Source organism: Stegostoma tigrinum, chromosome 7, assembly GCF_030684315.1.
Source record: "Stegostoma tigrinum isolate sSteTig4 chromosome 7, sSteTig4.hap1, whole genome shotgun sequence".
Lineage (NCBI taxonomy): Eukaryota > Metazoa > Chordata > Chondrichthyes > Orectolobiformes > Stegostomatidae > Stegostoma > Stegostoma tigrinum.
The window spans coordinates 94641054-94660137 of record NC_081360.1 but is presented as its reverse complement, the minus strand read 5'-3'; the positions used below and the strand labels follow the sequence as shown (position 1 = coordinate 94660137).

General features: G+C 42.7%; 1 protein-coding gene across 2 annotated transcripts in view; it reads left to right on the top strand.

Moving 5' to 3' along the window:
- Nucleotides 1-19084, top strand: part of LOC125454249 (contactin-associated protein-like 5) — a 974390-nt gene that overhangs the window by 688747 nt on the left and 266559 nt on the right. For both annotated transcript variants that reach the window (XM_059647525.1, XM_048534833.2), the window contains 2 exons: nucleotides 2473-2643; nucleotides 18091-18309. In XM_059647525.1, the coding sequence (XP_059503508.1) occupies nucleotides 2473-2643; nucleotides 18091-18309 (390 nt within the window). The remainder of the gene's footprint in view (nucleotides 1-2472; nucleotides 2644-18090; nucleotides 18310-19084) is intronic.

The window sequence follows — 19084 nt, the reverse complement described above, 5'->3', positions numbered from 1 at the left end:
AAGGACCGCAACTTTCCCCCTCCGCGGTGGTTGAGAACACCCTCGACTGTGTCTCCCGCATTTCCTGCACCTCATCCCTCACTCCCTGCCCCCACAATAACCACCAAAAGAGAATCCCTCTAGTCCTCACATACCACCCCACCAACCTCCGGACACAACGCATCATCCTCTGACACTTCCACCATCTACAATCCGACCCAACACTAAAGACATTTTTCCATCCCCATCCTTGTCTGCCTTCCGGAGAGATCACTCTCTCTGCGACTCACTTGTCCGCTCCACACTCCCCTCCAACCCCACCACACCCGGCACCTTCCCCTGCAACTGCAGGAAGAGCTACACTCGTCCCCACACCTCCTCCCTCACCCCCATCCCAGGCCCCAAGAAGACTTTCCACATTAAGCAGATGTTCACCTGCACATCCGTCAATGTGGTATACTGCATCCACTGTACCCGTTGTGGCTTCCTCTACATTGGGGAAACTAAGCGGAGGCTTGGAGACCGCTTTGCAGAACACCTACGCTTGGTTCGCAATAAACAACTGCACCTCCTAGACGCAAACCATTTTAATTCTGCCTCCCATTCCTTAGACGACATGTCCATCCTGGGCCTCCTGCAGTGCCATAATGATGCCACTCGTAGGTTGCAGGAACAGCAACTCACATTCAGCTTGGGAACCCTGCAGCCCAATGGTATCAATGTGGATTTCACCAGCTTCACAATCTCCCCTCCCCCCACTGCATTCCCAAAACCAGCCCAGCTTGCCCCCGCCTCCCTATCCTCTTCTTCCTCTCTCCTGTCCCCTCTTCCCACCTCATGCCGCACCTCCATTTCCCACCTACTAACCTCATCCCGCTCCCTTGACCTGTCCGTCGTCCCCGGACTGACCTATCCCCTCCCTATCTCCCTACCTGTACTCTCCTCTCCACCTATCTTCTCCTCTATCCATCTTCGGTCCGCCTCCCCCTCTCTCCCGATTTATGTCAGACTCCTCTCCCCATCCCCCTTTTCTGATGAAGGGCCTAGGCCCGAAATGACAACTTTTGTGCTCCTAAGATGCTGCTTGGCCTGCTGTGTTCATCCAGCTCCACATTTTATTATCTCGGATTCTCCAGCATCTGCAGTTCCCATTGCCTCTCAACTAACACAAGCATAATGGCTCAAATAGCCTTCCCTGCACTGCCTAATTCTGCGTCTGTATAGGCCTTGGATTCAGCACATTTTTCACTTGCTCTGTGTTGAGCCTGCAAGTCATAGTGAGGACAATGAGTCACTGCTCTCAGTCTCCACTGTATTTTGAGTATTCTATATGTATTACAGTAATATTCAGTAATGAAAATACTTAGCTAAATTGAAGAAGGTGCAAAGAGTGCTATTTAAGGGATTAGAAAACACAACTGATGAAGTGAGACTTAACTAAATGGGATCTTGTTGAATAGGAGAGTACTGAGGAAGCATATAATGGGGATAGTAGCACTAATACGACTCAGAATTTAAAGTACCAGTCAGGATTATGTAATTTAGTGCAAGCAAGCAGAACAAGGTATAATAAGCTTAAAAGAGATAGATTTAGCTCGGATTTAGGTAAGAAAGTAACACTATACTGAGAAGCTTTGGAGGAAATTTACAAGGAAAACAACTCAAACTTTGAAAAGAAACACATCACCAAGGAAACTTGAAGATGAAATGAATGGATGTGTGGTTCTGTCTGGCCTTGTGATAGTCAGTACTTAGTTTAAGAAGGAGAAAATTGACCTCCATCAAAGGAGACAACATCATGAGCAAATGTCAAGCAGAACTGGATATTTAGGGTGGCGCAGTGGCTCAGTGGTTAGCACGACTGCCTCAGAGTATCAGGGACCTGGTTCAATTCCATCCTTGGGTGACTGCCTGTGTGGAGTTTGCACATTCTCCTTGTGTCTGCGTGGGTTTCCCCCAGGTGTTCCAGTTTCCTCCCACGGTCCAAATATGTATAGGTTAGGTAGATTGGCTGTGCTAAATTGCCCATAATTTCCATGGACATGAAGGCTAGATGGATTAGCGGTGGGAAATGCAGGGTTTCAGGTGTCAATGTGGCTGGGATGCTCTTTGGAGGATCAATGTGGACTGAATGGCGTGCTTCCACGCTGTAGGGGCTGTATGATTCTTAAAGCTTTATTTGGAAATCTGCATGGTCAGATGGTATGCTAAGGCATGGAGAGCTAGCCATGTTCTCTGTTTACCCAAGGAATTGTGTGCTAGCAAGGAGTAAGTACCTTTTATGATATTACCAAATAGGGATAATCTAGACAGTTCCATTCAGAGTCTTGCTGAACAGAGGGATGCTTAATTCATAAAAGATGTTTGAATGGCTATAGATTGGGAGTGCTTTACTGTGTCATCATGGCAAAGTGACAATCTAAACAAGTGTTGAGCAATATCGTACTAATAAGTGAATTGCACTCTCTAACAGAGGAATAATGATTCTGACAGGTAATTACTGGAATGCGGCATCATTCAACACTGAGTCCTCATATCTGCACTTCCCTACGTTCCACGGCGAGCTCAGTGCGGACATTTCATTCTTCTTCAAAACGACTGCTTCTTCGGGAGTTTTTCTAGAGAATCTCGGAATTAAGGACTTCATAAGGATAGAGCTGAACTGTAAGTATCACGTGAAATGTGAGAAGCACTGGATTGTAATCTGAGCTGAAGCAGAAATCACTAGAAATTTTTGGTCAACCACAAGTTAACATCTCAGATAGGACCACAGCCTAAAAGTTGGAAGGATTGAGGGACAAGAAAAGACTCTCTTGTCCAACCAGTCAGACCCACACAACTGAGATGCTTTGCATGTTGTCATAAAGCTACTGCCCACAAAAACTGTGTGAAGAGCTTCTGAGATGTTGAGTCATCTGGTGTGTACTCTGAGAACATTTAGTTTTCTGTTGAACAGTTAGCACTGAGTCAGAGCAAACCTACAACACTTCAGAGTTCTAGTCACATGCAGGACAATTTGTTTTGAATCTAAGATCTTCAAATCATAGATCACTAGACAGCTCAATGACTTTCTGCTAAATCGCATTATTGGTTGTTTTAAAGGACACAGTGTCATTGAGCCATACAGCTCAGAAATAGATCCTTCAGTCCAACCAGTCCACGCCAAACATCATCCCAAACTAAACTAGTCCCACCTGTCTGCTCCTGGCTGTATCCCTCTAAACTTTTCCTATTCATGTATTTATCCAAATGTCTTTTAGACATTGTAACCTTGCTCGTATACACTATTTCCTCAGGAAGTTCATTCCACATTTGAGCCATCCACTGCGTAAAAAAATTGCCCCCCATTTTTAAAATCTCTCTCATTTTCAAAATGTACTCTCTAGTCTTGAAATCCCCCATCCTACGGAAAAGACAACTACCATTAACTCTATCTATACCTCTCGTTATTCTATAAACTTCTATCAGGTTGCCTCGCAACCTCTTACACTCCAGTGAAAAAAGTCCCAGCCTATCCAGCCTTTCTACATAACCTAAACTTTCCACACCTTGCAACATCCTGGTAAATCTCTTCTGAACCCTCTCCAGCTTAATAATGCCCTTCCTATGAACAGACAGGTCAAATTTATGTTTGAAATGAATGATTTCAAGCCTTATTAGAAGAATAGAATATGTGTTTAACATGAATGCCAGGAAATAACCTCTTTCTGTGATTCCAACACATGCAGTTGGCAAACATTGAGCAAGAATTTAAAATGATTAACAGAAGATCAGCCACCCTCTGCACATTTGCATTTATTTTTGCTTCCAATGATTTTAGTTAAAAATGAAAATTAGAACATACACATATATTATGAAAAACTGATCCCATATTAATTTCCAACAATCTCCCAGAGACTACCACCACTGGAAGTAAATGTGGAGAAATTGCACATGTGGTTTCCACTCAGATGCAGGCAAGAAGGTGAATGGGAGCCACTTAATCAGCTTTAATCTCAGCTGGACAATTGAATACAGTTGTGGGTGCCACACTATGTAAAGGGCATGAATGCATTAGAGAAAATTCAAAAGCAATGCACAAGAATTGGTCCAGGGATGAGAAACTTCAGTGATGAAGATAGATCGGAGACTAGAAACAAATTACTGCAGATGCCGGAATCTGTACAGAAAGCCATAAATGCTGGAGAACACAACGGGTCAGGCAGCATCTGTAGAGAGAGAGCAAGCTAACTTTTCAAGTGTCAATGACTCTTCATCAGATTGGAGACGGTTCTCCTGGAGACAAGAAGGCTGAGAGGAGATTTGATAGAGGTTTTCAAAATCATAGGGAGATAGGGAGAAACTGCTCCCACTCATAAGTGAAACAAAAATGAGAGGGCAAAGACTTAATGTTGTTTGCAAAAGAAACAAGGATGATCTGAGAAAAGTAATCTTTTCACACAACTTGTCATTATCATCTGGACTGCACTGCTTGGAAATGTGGTGGAGGCAGGTTCAACTGAGGCATTGAAGATGTTATTGAACAATTATTTGGATAAAAATGTTGTGTAATAAGGAAAAGCAGGAGATTGGCAGAGATAATGATACCCATTTGCAGACACGATTGGGCTGAATTCCCTCCTTTTGCACTGGAACACTACTGGAATTCTAGGTGTCAATGTTGGATGGAAAAGCCACCACTTTCCTAATTCCCATGATGTAGTCTGTAAAATGGAAAATGGAAAATTGAGTTTAGCCTTCCCATCCATTGATGAGTTTGCATATAACTTTGACTGTTAAACCTGCCACAGATTCTTAGAACTGACAAATGTACAATATAGGAGCAGAGATAGCCATTCAGCCCGTCAAGCCTGCTCTGCCCTTCCATAAGACCGTGGCTATCTGAGTGCAGCCAAATTCCATTTCCATACCTGTCCTCCATACTCCTTTGTAGGTTACACATTTCTCAAGCCCAGCCTTGAATATATACAACTTCCAGTCACCACTGGGTTTCTCTGTGGAGAAGAATTCCAAATACTGATGAATCTCTGAGAAAAGAAAGTTCGCCTCACCTCTGTTTTAAAATGGAGACTCTCTTTGTTTTAAATTGTGTTCTCCCAGTGCTAGAAGACCCCATGAGGGAAAATATCCTCTCAGCATCTATCCTGTCACCTCAGAACCTTACACCTTCCAATAATGTCACCTTTCATTCTTCCTACTTAAAAGCATAGCAACCTTTTTTTTAATAGAAATGACAATCGTTAATGCATAAGCAGTTAACTTTTCTGGGGCTGACTGGTAACTACTGACACTATTCAGTCTGTTTGACTATAAGAAGTAAATGTTTCTTATTGCATATCTTTCCTTTCTGTTGCTTTTATCTCTCCACCTCAGTTGGTAGCAAATTACTATGGGTCAGGAGATTCTGAATTCAATTCCCATTCCAGAACAGAGAGAGCTGCACTCTTAGAGTTGCTATCTTTCTGATCAGTAATTAAACTGAGGGGCCTCTCAACTCTTTAAAATTCTGAAGATTCCAAATGACACTTTTTTAGAAAAGAGCAGGGAAGTTCTTTGCATTGTTTGAGTTAATATTTCCTAAAGTAACATCAGAAAGATAGATCATCCAGCCATTATCGCATTGCTAGTTGTGGGAGCCAGCCCTGCACAAGTTGCTTCTCAGGTTTCCTAGATTCTAACAGTGAATTCATTAGGAATAAAGTGATTTGAGATATTCCATAGTTGCAAAAGGTTTTTGTTTTCTTCCTGTCCAGTCCCCAATCTTTGACCCCTATCCAGGTCCTTTTTTTCAAACACTTAGGGGAGGTGGGCATCATGTCTGGGCCAGGAATTATTGCCGGTCCCTAGTTGCTCTTGAGAATGTGGTGGTGAGCTGCCGCCTTGAATGCTGCAGTCTATGTGCTGTGGGTTGATCCGCAATGCCATTAGGAATGGAATTCCAGGATTTTGACCCAGCCACAATGAACGAATAACAAGATATATTTGTATGTCAGGATAGTGAGTAGTTTGGAGGGGACGTTGCAGGTGGTGGCGTAGTCTACATCAATTCAATTGCCTGTCATTCTTTTAACTCCAGAGAGTTTCAGCCTAAACTGTTCAATCCTCCTCCGCAAGGTACAGCCCACAACTTTGGAATCAATCTCATGACCCTCCTCTGAACGGTCCCCGATGCAACAGCATCCCTCCTCAAGTAAGGGGAGCAAAATTTTATGCAATACTCCAGGAGTGGTCTCGTCAAAGCCTTGTGCTATTGCAGCAACTCTTGTCTACTTTTAAACTCTATTTCTTCAGCAATCAGTGCCAAAACTGTATTTGCCTTCCTCTATACCTGCCGATGGTTCAGTTTGTGAAACTTTCAAGCACGGTTAAAAATCGCAAGATGTTCGAATTGAAAAAAGTTTAGGCTCTCAGGTATGCGGACAAATTCACATCACAGATTTGTGGTTTGCTTCCAATTGACCATGATTCTGCAGACTAAGAGATTAACTGTACTTTTAATCCAAGAATAGTGTCTGAGCATGTGTTTAAGGCGCAGTATCACAGTGAAAATAGATCACATGAACTTGGCCTAAGACTGTAGGTGTCCTGAAATTGTTCTGAATTACCATCCCTCACATATCATTGTGTTTGATAAAGCCTGTTAGTGTTCATGCAGTTGGGTGTAGATCGGATCTTATTATAAGTCGTTTCTTCATTGTCCAGCTGTTGCTTTCTTAATCTTTACGAGTTATGGTTGATAAGATGAATGTTGACTCTGTCATTCACCAAGGTCTCAGAGGCCTTGAGAACAAAAAAGAACAAAGAAAATTTCAATACAGGAACAGAGCCTTTGGCCCTCCAAGCCTGCATTGACATGCTGCCTGTCACAGCTAAAACCTTCTAACTTTCTGAGGACCGGATCCCTCGTCTTGACTCAGCGCCCTCACCATTCGATTATCAATTTTGCATGTGGAGTAAATTAAAAACCAAACTCTCTTTTAGCTGAAGGGCAGAGGAAAAAATTGAGAAATGTGGCACTCCATGAGATACCCAGCTCTAATAAGATCTAGCCCTGTATACATTGGGACAAATGCTCAGAGCAATTTTTACACTGAGAGTCTACATTTTGTTGCTTAGAGATCTGTGACTGGAGAATCAAATAAGCTTCCAGTGGGAAAATAATTCTCTTACCTTGTGACATATGGAACAAAAATAAATAGCCATGGCTTTGCGACTGCGAGAATTTTAAGCACATTGTATAGTTCATTAAAATCAATTTTCTCAAAGTCAGTTAATTTGTAATGAAAAGGACACGGGAACATACACTTCAAGCATTTTCTTGGCATTAAAACAAAAACAGCAATTATTTTGAGATAACAAGGTGTAGAGCTGGATGAACACAGCTGGCCAAGCAGCATCAGAGGAGCAGGAAGGTTGAAGTTTCGGGCCTAGATCCTTCTTCAGAAAAAAAATCATTTTTATCTCGTTATCTCTTGCTATCTCAGATTCTCCAGCATCTGCAGTTCCTACTATTTCTGAAAAAAATATTATTTTATAGTCTTTTGGCGCTGGCATGTTAGCTCAGTCAGGAAATCTACTCTACATAGCACATCTGTCCTGCCTGCAACTCTCGGCCTAAAGCAATATGGTTGACTCCTAATTTACCCCTGAAAAGACCGAGCAAACTTTTCAGTTATATCAAACTGTGAAAAGGGCTGTGGGTCTGCCACAGCGACAGGGTCCAGTAGTACCAGCAGAAAACAGTTCACCGGCACCTTCCCAACGGTGTTTCGTGATGGGCAATAAACACTTCCCCAGCCACTGAAGCTCAAATCCAAGACTGATTTTTTGAAAATAAGGCGTGTGATGCTGATATTATTTTTGACACCTCATGCTTTAATTTAAAACGCTTCATTGAGTCATAAATTGTATGATTGGCAACATGCTGATATATTGCCACAAACTGTGTTGGTACTTTGAGATAAATTATGCTTGTATTATCTTGAAGTTTAGAGTGAAGGAATGATCTGATTGGGACATTTTAAGACCCTTAGGTGAGTTGATAGGGTAGATAGAGAGATACAATTTTGCTTGCTCGGACAGAACTAGTCAGTTTTAGTCATTGTGCAATGATGTCAGGAAACATGTTCTCATGCAAAAGATTATGGAAATCGAGAACACTGTTTCAACATGACTTTAAGGCTAGGGTTTAGTTGAAAGTTTTAAAATTAAGACCAATAGACATTTGTAGCTGGACAGTTAAACTTCTTGGTACCAAGGTAGCTAAATGGCTCACTGGTTAGCGCAGCTGTCTAATAGCGCTGGGGACCTGGGTTCGATTCCACCTGTGGGTGACTATCCATGTGGAATTTGCACATTTTCCCTGTGTTTGCGTGGGCCCCCTCTGGGTGCTATGGTTTCATCTCCCAGCCCAAGGATGTGTTGGTTATGTGGATTGGCCGTAATAAGTTACCCCAAGACTCCAGGAATGTGCAAACAAGGGGAATTAGTCATGGAGAATGTGGGGTGCCTTCAGCGGGTAGGTGTGGACTTGATGGGCTGAATGGCATGCTTCTATACTGTAGAGATTCTAAGTTGTGTTCTAAGAGACCAGTCATAAGTAGCAAATATCTTGATGGGCTGAATGGATGCTACTATTTCTCTATCAATGGCCTTCTGCATTGAGTGTTTTGGAGGTGCTTGCTCGACAGCACAGATTATCACTTCACAAGTTTGTGCCTCTGAGTATGCTGTAATATTTGGATTCTGCTATAACTTAGTCCATGGGGACCATATTATAGATGGCAACACTGCCGTTTGTAGCTAGTCTTCGGAGAAGATCTGCTCCTCTGTCTTCTGGCATCCGCACACAGCCTATGTGGCCAACCTGCTTTGTGATATCCATCATCCAACCGTTGGCAGGTCAACTCCACTTCCTATTGCCCCCTACTTTGCCTTGTGAAAGAGATTTCTATGGCTTGTCAGTTCTGACCAAATGGCTGAAATACTTAGGTTTGTTTCTCTAGGTGTCACTTTCTGAAGTTAATTTTGCCCCCTCAGTTTCACAGGGAAGGAGTGGCATCTTGTAATGTCACTGGGCTAGTAATCCTCATCCCTTAGCTAATGTTATGGAGGCATGACCTCAAGTGCCACAATGGCTGAGTGTTAAATTTGAGTTTAATAAAAATCCGGAACAAAAGCTAACCTCATGGTGACCATTTAACGTGCTGACAATTATTGTCCGTTTAGGAGAGAAAATCTGACCCATACGTGACTCCAGACCAACAGCAATGTGATTGACTTTTAACTGCCCTATGGAAAACAGATGCTGTCTTTGCCAAAGATGTGCATCTTCCATGGAAGAATATAAAAGAATATTCTTCACCTGTTTTATTCTGCGTATGCCTGCATCTTAGCATTCAGTGTGAAAGACATCTGTTTTCCTTCTCTGCTCTCTGATGAAGGGTCTAGGCCCGAAACGTCAGCTTTTGTGCTCCTGAGATGCTGCTTGGCCTGCTGTGTTCATCCAGCCTCACATTTTATTATCTTGGAATCTCCAGCATCTGCAGTTCCCATTATCTCTGTTTTCCTTCTATTTAATTTTGACTGCTATCAGATTTCTGAGGCATGCAGAAAACCTACAACTGAGACTGTGTTTATTTTCATGGCCAGTATGTACTGTGCAGGCTTGATTCTGCTAGTACTTAGGCCAGTACTGCGCAAACATCCCCATTGTCTTCACCGTGCTCCATAACGAAGGAGTAAAGGAGATGCTCTGAATAAAAAGATTGGCTAAGCCATTAAATTATTGCATTCTTTTTTCTTCACTTTTGGCTGCAGAGGGAGGCTTGGGGTTGGTAGTGGCGTGGAGAGGATACATCTGCAAAAAGAAACTACTGTGGTCTGACTTGGGACCACTACTTATTTTAAATTCATTCTTATGATGGGGGCATTACTGGCTAAGCCAGAAGTTAACTATCCAGTGGGTTGTTGAGTGGCATTCACATTGATGTGGGCCTGGAGTTACGTGCAGGCCAGATCAGGTATGGATGGCACATTTCAGCCCCTAAAGGACATGAGTGAACCAGAATCAATTTTCCACATCTGCTATTTTGGGACTTGATACTTTGTCCTCTGAACATTAGCCTGGGGTTCTGGATTACTAACCCAATGACAAAATGGCCCTTGAGAAAGTGATGATGAGCTGCCTTCTTGAACCACTGCTGCCCTTGGGCACAGAGGGACCTGATTTACAGCAAATATTCTGGAATTTTGACCCAGCAACAGCGAAAGAATGGTGAGAAAGCTTCAGGTCAGCATGGTGTGTGGCTTTGAAGGAAAGAAGCACGTGAGAGTGTTCCCAGGTATCTGCTCTCTTTGACCTGCGTGGGGAAGAAAGGTCATGGATTTAGGGGGTGTTATGGGAAATTCTTTGAACTATTTGCAGCGTATCTTGTAGATATACAGCCTGCTATTGTACAATATTCACTCTTATAGAGTGCTGCACATTGCCTATCAGTGCTCATGGGTTCCACACTCATTTACTGATTCGGTAGCGAGCATCCAATGGAGGTTGGTCCTTGCTAAGGAAACAAGCAACATTAGGAATTAAATAAAACATCAAAGAATGAGGGATAAAATCAAGAATAAGGCACTGCATTAGAGGGTCAGCCATGACCACATTGAATGGTGAGCAGACTCAAAGGGCTGAATGGCTAATCCTGCTCCTAGTTTCTGTGAATCATCATTCCCTGACTACCCATGTACACTTCTGTCATAACTGTTTGCCTGTTTTCCTCCGTGCCTCAGCTTTCTGTTTGCATGCAGTTCCAAATGTACCTTCTGATAACTTGTCGAAATTTCAAATAACTCACCATGTGAGCCTCGATAATTGGATTGCATCTGGCTATCATGCAGGAACTGATGCAATTCTCACCCAGCAGCCATTCATAAGGCTTATTGGGCAGTCATTGCTCCTGCCTGCTCTTTTGTCATTGGATAATGAGGCTTGTGTCACTTTGCTCAGGTTAGGGGAACTCATTACAGACTGGAACTCAATTGAAAGCTGTGTATTTCTCCATAAGTTTGAGTTCAGAAGAGTGAGATGTGATTTTCATGTAGCATACAAATCCCTTATAAGGATTGGCAGGATACATGCAGGAAGGATGTTTCTTCTGGCTGGGGATACCTGGAGTGAGGGATCTGAGGGAGTTCCAGATCCAGGAATCTATAGTCTCAGACTAAGGTGCAGGCCATTTAGGACTGAGATGAGGAGGAATTTCTTCACTCAAAGGGCAGTTAATCTGGCCCTGGAGGGCCGTAGAAGCTCAGTCATTAAGTAGTCTTAAGGCAGTGATTGATAGACTTCAATTGTGAGAGATAACAACGGACATGGGGATATTGTGAGAAAATGAGAATCAGGGAGAAGATCAACAGTGCATCAACCGAGTGGCAGAACAGGCTCAAGAGTTTGGCTATTCCTGCTCCAATTCCCTGTTTTAATGGACCAGACCAAACTCCCTCAAAATATATTAAGAAGGTAGCCTAGACCCAAACTTTTACTTATTTTAAAGGCAAGGGCCAGGCTTGAAGCAAAACACACCTTATTCATATGTTTTAGTTAAAATATGATGTGGAGATGCAGGTGTTGGATGAAGTGGACGACGCCAAATATCACACTATGGCCTGGTGAGAGTCCAACTGGTTTATTTAGAAATGGAAGCTTTCGGAGCTCAACTCCTTCTTCAGGCATATTTTGAGAGAGAGGGTATAAGGTAGAGAATTTACAAGCAGAGGGTTGTAAATCTCTCCTCATAAATTCTGTGTTACCCCTTGTCTCACACTACACCTGAAGAAGGAACTGACCTCGGGAAGCTTGTATTTTCAAATAATCCTGCTGGGCTACAACCTGGTGTCAGGTAGTTAATACATCAAAAGAAAGAATTGGAATAATTTACCTCTATTGGAAAATTTAACAGAATAATGGATTATTTAACTACAAAACAGTAACTCTTCTAATATAGTAGCATCCCATAAACACACCCTTGGCAAAGGCAAATTCAGTAAAATACATTCTCTCACAGGCACTTCTCCTATCCAGGAGGAAAAACATCAAGAGAAAACTCTTGGAGGGAGACAATAGCAGGGAGAGATGTACTGCAGCTTTCAAGCCCAGTTTCAAGACCCCAGCAACAGCTACTGAAAAACTAAAACTAAAATTCCTGGCTCTGTGGGAGCTTAACATCACCCATTCAGGTAGCTTCTATTGTTCTGACTTTAGAAAAAAATGCAAGGCCTCACAAGCTGTTGATTTATGGGCTTTGAAACAGACTACTCATACCTCTGTCTCAATCTATCATCACACTTGTGTCCCTATGTTCCTGGCTGCAGAGAAACACAGGGAACATGTTCCTTCAAAATATTTTGTTGGGTAAAAATATATAACATAAAATGTATAACATTTCCTGTAGTAACCCTACTCTGAAAGACATCAAAACACAATATTTCATGCAAACATGCTGCAAGATCTCCTCAATCTGACTATAGCAGTGTCATGGACTGTTTTTAATTGGTACATGGGATATGGACATTGCTGGCCAGGCCTGATTTTATTACCTGTCCCTAATTAACTATGTGTGGGTCTGAAGTCACATGTACACCAGACCAAGTAAGGACAACAGATTTCCTTGTCCAAAGAGACTTGGTTGCAAGAAGGACAAGATTGGGTATTTAAAGTAGCAGGACTTAGATGTTTCAGGTGAGATAGAGAGACGTGTAAAAGAGATGGGGAAGAATTAGGGAGGAAATCACTACACTACTGAGGGAGGACCCTTTGGATGGCTCTTCCAGTGAGGCAGAGGGGTTGAGCTCAGAAATAGGAAGGGTCCAATCATGTTGGTGAGATTGGGTGGCACGATGGCACAGTGGCTAGCACTGCTGCCTCAGAGCAGCAGGGACCCAGGTTCAATCCCACCCTTGGGCACCTGTCTGTGTGGAGTTTGCACATTCTCCCCATATCTGTGTGGGTTTCCTTTGGGTGCTCCGGTTTCTTCCCACAATCCAAAGATGTGCAGGCTAGCTGGCCGTGCTAAATTGCCCATAGTATTCAGGGATGTGTGGGTTAGAGAGGGATGAGTCTGGGTGGGATGCTCTGAGCTTTGCTGTGGGCTTTTTGGGCCAAAGGGCCTGTTTCTACACTGTGGAGATTCTATGATTGTACTACAGGCCTCCCAATAGCCAGCAAATGACAGAGGAACAGATGTGTGGTCATATTATGAAAAAATATGAAAACAACAGGGCTGTTGTGGTGAGTGATTTTAACCTCCACCACATTAACTAGGACTTGCTTAGTTCCAGGCGTTTGGATGGGAAGGATCTTGTTAGATGTGCCCAGGATGCTTTTAGAAAAATTATGTAAAGAGTCCAGTGGATGAAGTAAATAGCCCAACTAGGGAATGGTCATATTTTGACCCAATATTGGGGAATGAGCTGATCAGGTGATCAAAGTTTCAGTGGGGAGCATTTTGTGAATAGTGACCATAATTTTCTAAGTTTTATAGAACGCTTATGGACAAAAATAAGAGTAGCCCTTGGGTGAAAGTTTTAAACTGGGGGAAGGCTAACTACCAGAATATAATGCAGGAACTGGGGAATATAGATTGGATGTTTGTTTGAGGGTAAGTCAAATCAGCCATGTGGGAATCTTTGAAAGGCCAGTTGATTACAGTTCAGGTCCAGCATGTTCCTGTGAAAGAGAAGGATAAGGGTGGCAAGAAAAATTGAGAACTTAGTCAAAAAGAAAATGGATGCATATGTGAGGCTTGGGAAACTGAAGATACCCAGAGCCCTTAAGGAATACGAAGATAGCAGGAGAAAACCAAAACAAGGAATTAGGAAGGTCAAAAGAGGCTATGAAATGTATTTGGCAAAAAGAACACCAAGGCATTTTGTGCTAGTGTTAGGAGCATGAGGGTAGCTATGGAAAGGGAAGGTTCACTCAAGGACAAAGGAGAAAATTTATGCATGAAGCTCAAGAAAATGAATGAGGTCCTTAACAAATACTTTGTATTGGTGTTCACAGAGAAGGGCATGGTAGACGGTGAGCTCGGATGGGGTATGTTGATATTCTAGGACATAACAATACAAAAAGGAGGAGAAGTTGTGTATTTTAAAATCATTAAAGTAGAGAAGTCCCTAGGCTCTGTTGGCATCTGTCCCAGAATGTTGAGGGAGGCAGTTGAGAAATTGCTGGGGTCTTGTATGAAATCTTTGTATCCAAACACACTGGCTCAATGAACATGTCTACAACCTCTCCCACAACCCAAGAGACAAATCTTCTCAAAAAACCTTTGTATCCTCTTTAGTCACAGGCGAGGTCACAGACTACTAGAGAATAGCCAACGTTGTTTCTTTGTATAAAGAAGGCCAACAGGGATAATCCAAAAAAAAACATTACAGGCCAGTGAGACTTATGTCAGAAAATTATTGGAGAAGACTTTTCGGGATAGGATTTACCCACATTTAGAAAAATATGGACTTATTTGTTATAAGCAGGATACCTTTCGCACAGGAGAGGTCATATCTCACAAACTTGATTAAGTTTATGAGGAAATGACAAAGAAGATCGGTGAGAGCAGAGTGGTGGATGTTGTCTATCTGGACTCAAACAAGGCTCCCTCAGGGTCCCTCATGTCAAGCTGACACAGAAGGTGAAGTCACATGAGATCTGTGGTGGGCTGGTAAGATGGATATAGAACTGGTTCAGTTACAGAAGACAGACAGTAGCAGTGGAGGGGTTAAAATTGTTACAGAGCGAGTAGGAACTGCCGATGCTCAAAAATCTGAGATAACAAGGTGTAGAACTGGATGAACACAGCAGGCCAAGCAGCATCAGAGGAGCAGGAAAGCTGCCGTTTTGGGACTAGACCGTCCTTCAGAAAAGCAGTGGAGGGGCGTTTTTTTGACTGGAGGCCTGGGCCCACTGGTGTTTCACAGGGATCAGTGCTGGGAGCCCTGTTGTTTGCAATATCTGTAAATGATTTTGAGGAGTATGTAGGTGGCTTGATTAGTAAATTTGTGGATGACACAAAGAGCGGGAGAATGGCAAATAGTGAAGAGAATTGCCAGAAAATACAGCAGGATACAGATTGGCTGGAAACTTTGGTGGAGAAATGACAGATGGAGTTTAAAACAGACAAATATGAAGCCATGCATTTTGAAAGTTCTAATGAAGGAGGGAAGTATATAGTAAATGGCAGAACCTTTAATAGTATCAACATATAGAGGTATCTCGGTGTACAGGTCCCCAGTTCCCTGAAAGTGACAACACAAATGAACAAGTTGATCAAGATGGCATGTGGCAAGCTTATCTCCATTGGCCATGGCATATAATACCATATTTGGCAAGTCATGTGGCAGCTGTATAGAATGTTAGTTAGACCACATTTGGAATATCATATACAGTTCTTGTCACCATAAGTCCAGAATGATGTAAAGGCTTTGGAGAGGTACAGAAATGGTTTACCAAGATGTTACCTGGTTTGGAGAGTATTAGCCATGAGGGGAGAATGAACGAACTTGGTTTGTTTTCAGTTGAATGTTGAAGGATGAGGGGGCAACCTGAAAGAGGCTAACAAAGTTATGAGACATATAGCTAGAGAGAACAGATGCAGTCCTTTTCCCAGCATAGAAATGCCAATTACTCAGGGACATAAGTTAGAAATGAAAGGGGTAAGTTTAAAGGCGATGTAAGAGGTAGGGTTTTATATAGAGGGTGGTAACTGCCTGGAATGTGCTGCCAGAAGTGATGGTAAAAGCAGATACAATAGAAACGTTTAAAAGGCATTTGACTGATACATAAATAGACAGGGAATAGAGGGATATGGACCTCGTAGAACATAGGACATAGAACATAGAACATAGAACAATACAGCACAGAATAGGGCCTTCGGCCCTCGATGTTATGCCGGACTGTGAACTAATCTAAGCCTATCCCCCTACACCATTTCATTATCATCCATATGCTTATCCAAGAACTGTTTAAATGCCCCTAATGTAGCTGAGTTCACTACATTGGCAGGTAGGGCGTCCCATGCCCTTACCACTCTCTAAGTAAAGAACCTGCCTCTGACATCGGTCTTAAATCTATCACCCCTCAATTTGTAGCAATGCCCCCTCGTACAAGCTGACACCATCATCCTCAGAAAAAGACTCTGACTGTCCACCCTATCTAATCCGCTGATCATCTTGTATGTCTCTATTAAATCCCCTCTTAGCTGCCTTCTCTCCAATGAGAACAGACCCAAGTTCCTCAGCCTTTCTTCATAGGGCCTGCACTCTAGACCAGACAACATCCTGGTAAATCTCCTCTGCACCTTTTCCAATGCTTCCACATCCTTCCTGTAATGAGGCAACTAGAACTGCAGGAAAAATTCCAAATGAGGCTGCACTAGCGTTTGGTACAGTTGCAGCATGACATCACGGATCCAGAATTCAATCCCGCTACCAATAAACCCTAACACACCATATGCCTTTTTAACAGCATTATCAACCTGGGTGGCAACTTTCAGGGATCTATGTACATGGACACCAAGTTCCCTCTGCACATCCACACTACCAAGAATCTTTCCATTGACCCAGTATTCTGCCTTCCTATTATTCTTCCCAAAGTGAATCACTTCACATTTATCCACATTGAACTCCATTTGCCACCTTTCAGCCCAATTCTGCATATTATCCAAGTTTCCCTGCAACCTGTAGAGGGGAAAAAGTTCTTTATTCTCTCAAAGGATGAGGGCATTCCTGACTAGGCCAGCATTTATTGCCTATCTTTAATTGCCCAGAGGGCAGTTAAGAGTCAACCACATTGTTGTGGGTCTGGAGTCACATGTAGACCATACCAGGTAAGGATGGCAGATTTTCCTCCTTAAAGGATATTAGTGAACCAGATGGATATCTCTGGCAAAAAGGTCGGCATTAAACTCTTAATTCCAAATTTATTTAAAATTCAAATTCCACCATCTGCATGACAGAATTCAAACCCAGATTCCCAGAACGTTACTTGGGTCTCGGAATTAATAGTTTAGCAATAATACCACTAAGACATTGCCTCTTTTAGAAGGATGTCTTTTGTCAGCACAGTCCTTGTGAGCCAAAGGGCGAGTTCCTGTGATGTACTCTTCTTTGTTTTTTGTTCTAAAGGGCATCAATGAACCTGATGGGTCTTTTAATGGTAATCAACAGTGTTCATGTGGTTACTCTTAGGCTAGCTTTTAATTCCAAAAAGTGTTTTTTGTTCTTGAATTAAAATTTCAGCATTTACCGTGATGGAATTTGAACCGATGTTGCCAGAACATTAGCCTGGCTCCTGGCTTACTAGCCAGTTGATATGATGCCATACATACATCTACATGTAGACAGACAGGGACTCAACTGGGTGTTTCATCTGGACAAACAGTCAATCTGGCAGTGCAGCATACCCTCAGCTTTGCACAAAGTGTCAATCCAGTTTATGGTCTGGGTGTCAGGGTATGAGCTCATGGTCATCTGTGTCATTAAAGTGAGAGTGCAGCCATTGGACTCAACTGTCACTTTGTGGCCATTGCAGGTCGCAGTTTTGATGAATGTTAGCATTATTGCAGTCAAGTGTGACACTCTGAGGCAGCACTCTCAACTGTCAATCAGAAGATGGTGGGGCCAAGTCCCACTTCAGAAAATTGAGCACAGTAGTCAAAGGTCGAGTGTGTACTGAAGGACCACTGCACTATTGGAAAGCTGTTGCTTGATTCAGATGCCAGATATGGGCTGATGCAAGTAACTCCAGGGCACTCTTTCAAAGAGGAGCTGAGGTGTCATCTCTGATGAGGTGGCTGATATTTATCCCTTCATCGACACATTAAAAACAGTTTATCTTCATTTATTTCATTGCTGTTTGTGAAATCTTGCTGTGTACAAATCGCTGGCTGCAATTTCTGGAGCAACTACTCTTTAAAAAGTACTTAATTGGCTGTAACATTCTGAGGTCCTGAAAATCACTACCTACGTATATAAATGCTCTCCTTTATAATACCAGAGCACTTTTCTTAGATAGTATGTTGTGTTCGGAGTCTAACACTGTGATATGTGATTTTCTAGCCCCAGTAGAAGTGCTGTTCTCATTCGACGTGGGTAATGGTCCATCGGAGGTTATTGTGAAGTCTTCCACCCATCTGAACAACAATCAGTGGCATTATGTCAGAGCGGAGCGAAATATCAAAGAGGCGTCTCTTCAAGTGGATCACCTGCCAAGCAAGACTCAGGAGGCCCCAGATGATGGACACATCCACTTACAGCTCAACAGCCAGCTATTTGTAGGTAGGACAGATGGGGCTGTTTTTTTTGGGAGGGGCGGAGGGGTGTCAAGGGGGTTGGGAATGTTCCTTAGATTTCTGTACATCTCTACTGAGATGAGCAAAGTATATCAGTTTAATGTCCAGCTGCCATTGTGTTATTCAAAGGCTTAAAAAAAGGAATCAGCAACTATTACAAATAGGTTTGTTCTTTCTATTCACTGGTTGTCAAGCTGAGTGGCAGTTCCTTAGATTTCCATCGACTGGACTTCAGGGGAAAGACTTGAGAATGTGCTGCGATATTTGGAACTCTTGACTGATGTGGTCAATTATGTCAGATGTGTGGCAAAAGGAAGCAGTTTCTTTCCAAATTCGATGGCATATTTAACAGAAATGTGTTCAACAATATAAGGGTTGACTGTGATGGTCAGAAGTGACAGGTCTGATGTGAATTGAAAGTGGATGTGGTACCCCACAAAGGAGCTGTCAGAGTCGCAGCTCGAGCCACCCCTGACCCAGGGAGGTAAGCCACAGGCCCAAGAGTCTTACAGCACGGAAGAAATCCTTGTTTCCTTGGAAAGATATGTCCACTTTGGCCCCAAGCCTCTTTACCCACAGGCCTGAAAATGTATCATATATAATCTCTCAGAGTGCAGTAACATGCTGGTTATGCCACTGGGCTAATAATCAAGAGGCTCGCTTAGTGACACAGAGATATAAAAACATTGTACAGTGCATGCTAGAGATTTGAAAGAAAAGCGGAAATTGCTAGAGAAACGCAGCAGGTCTGGCAAGAACTG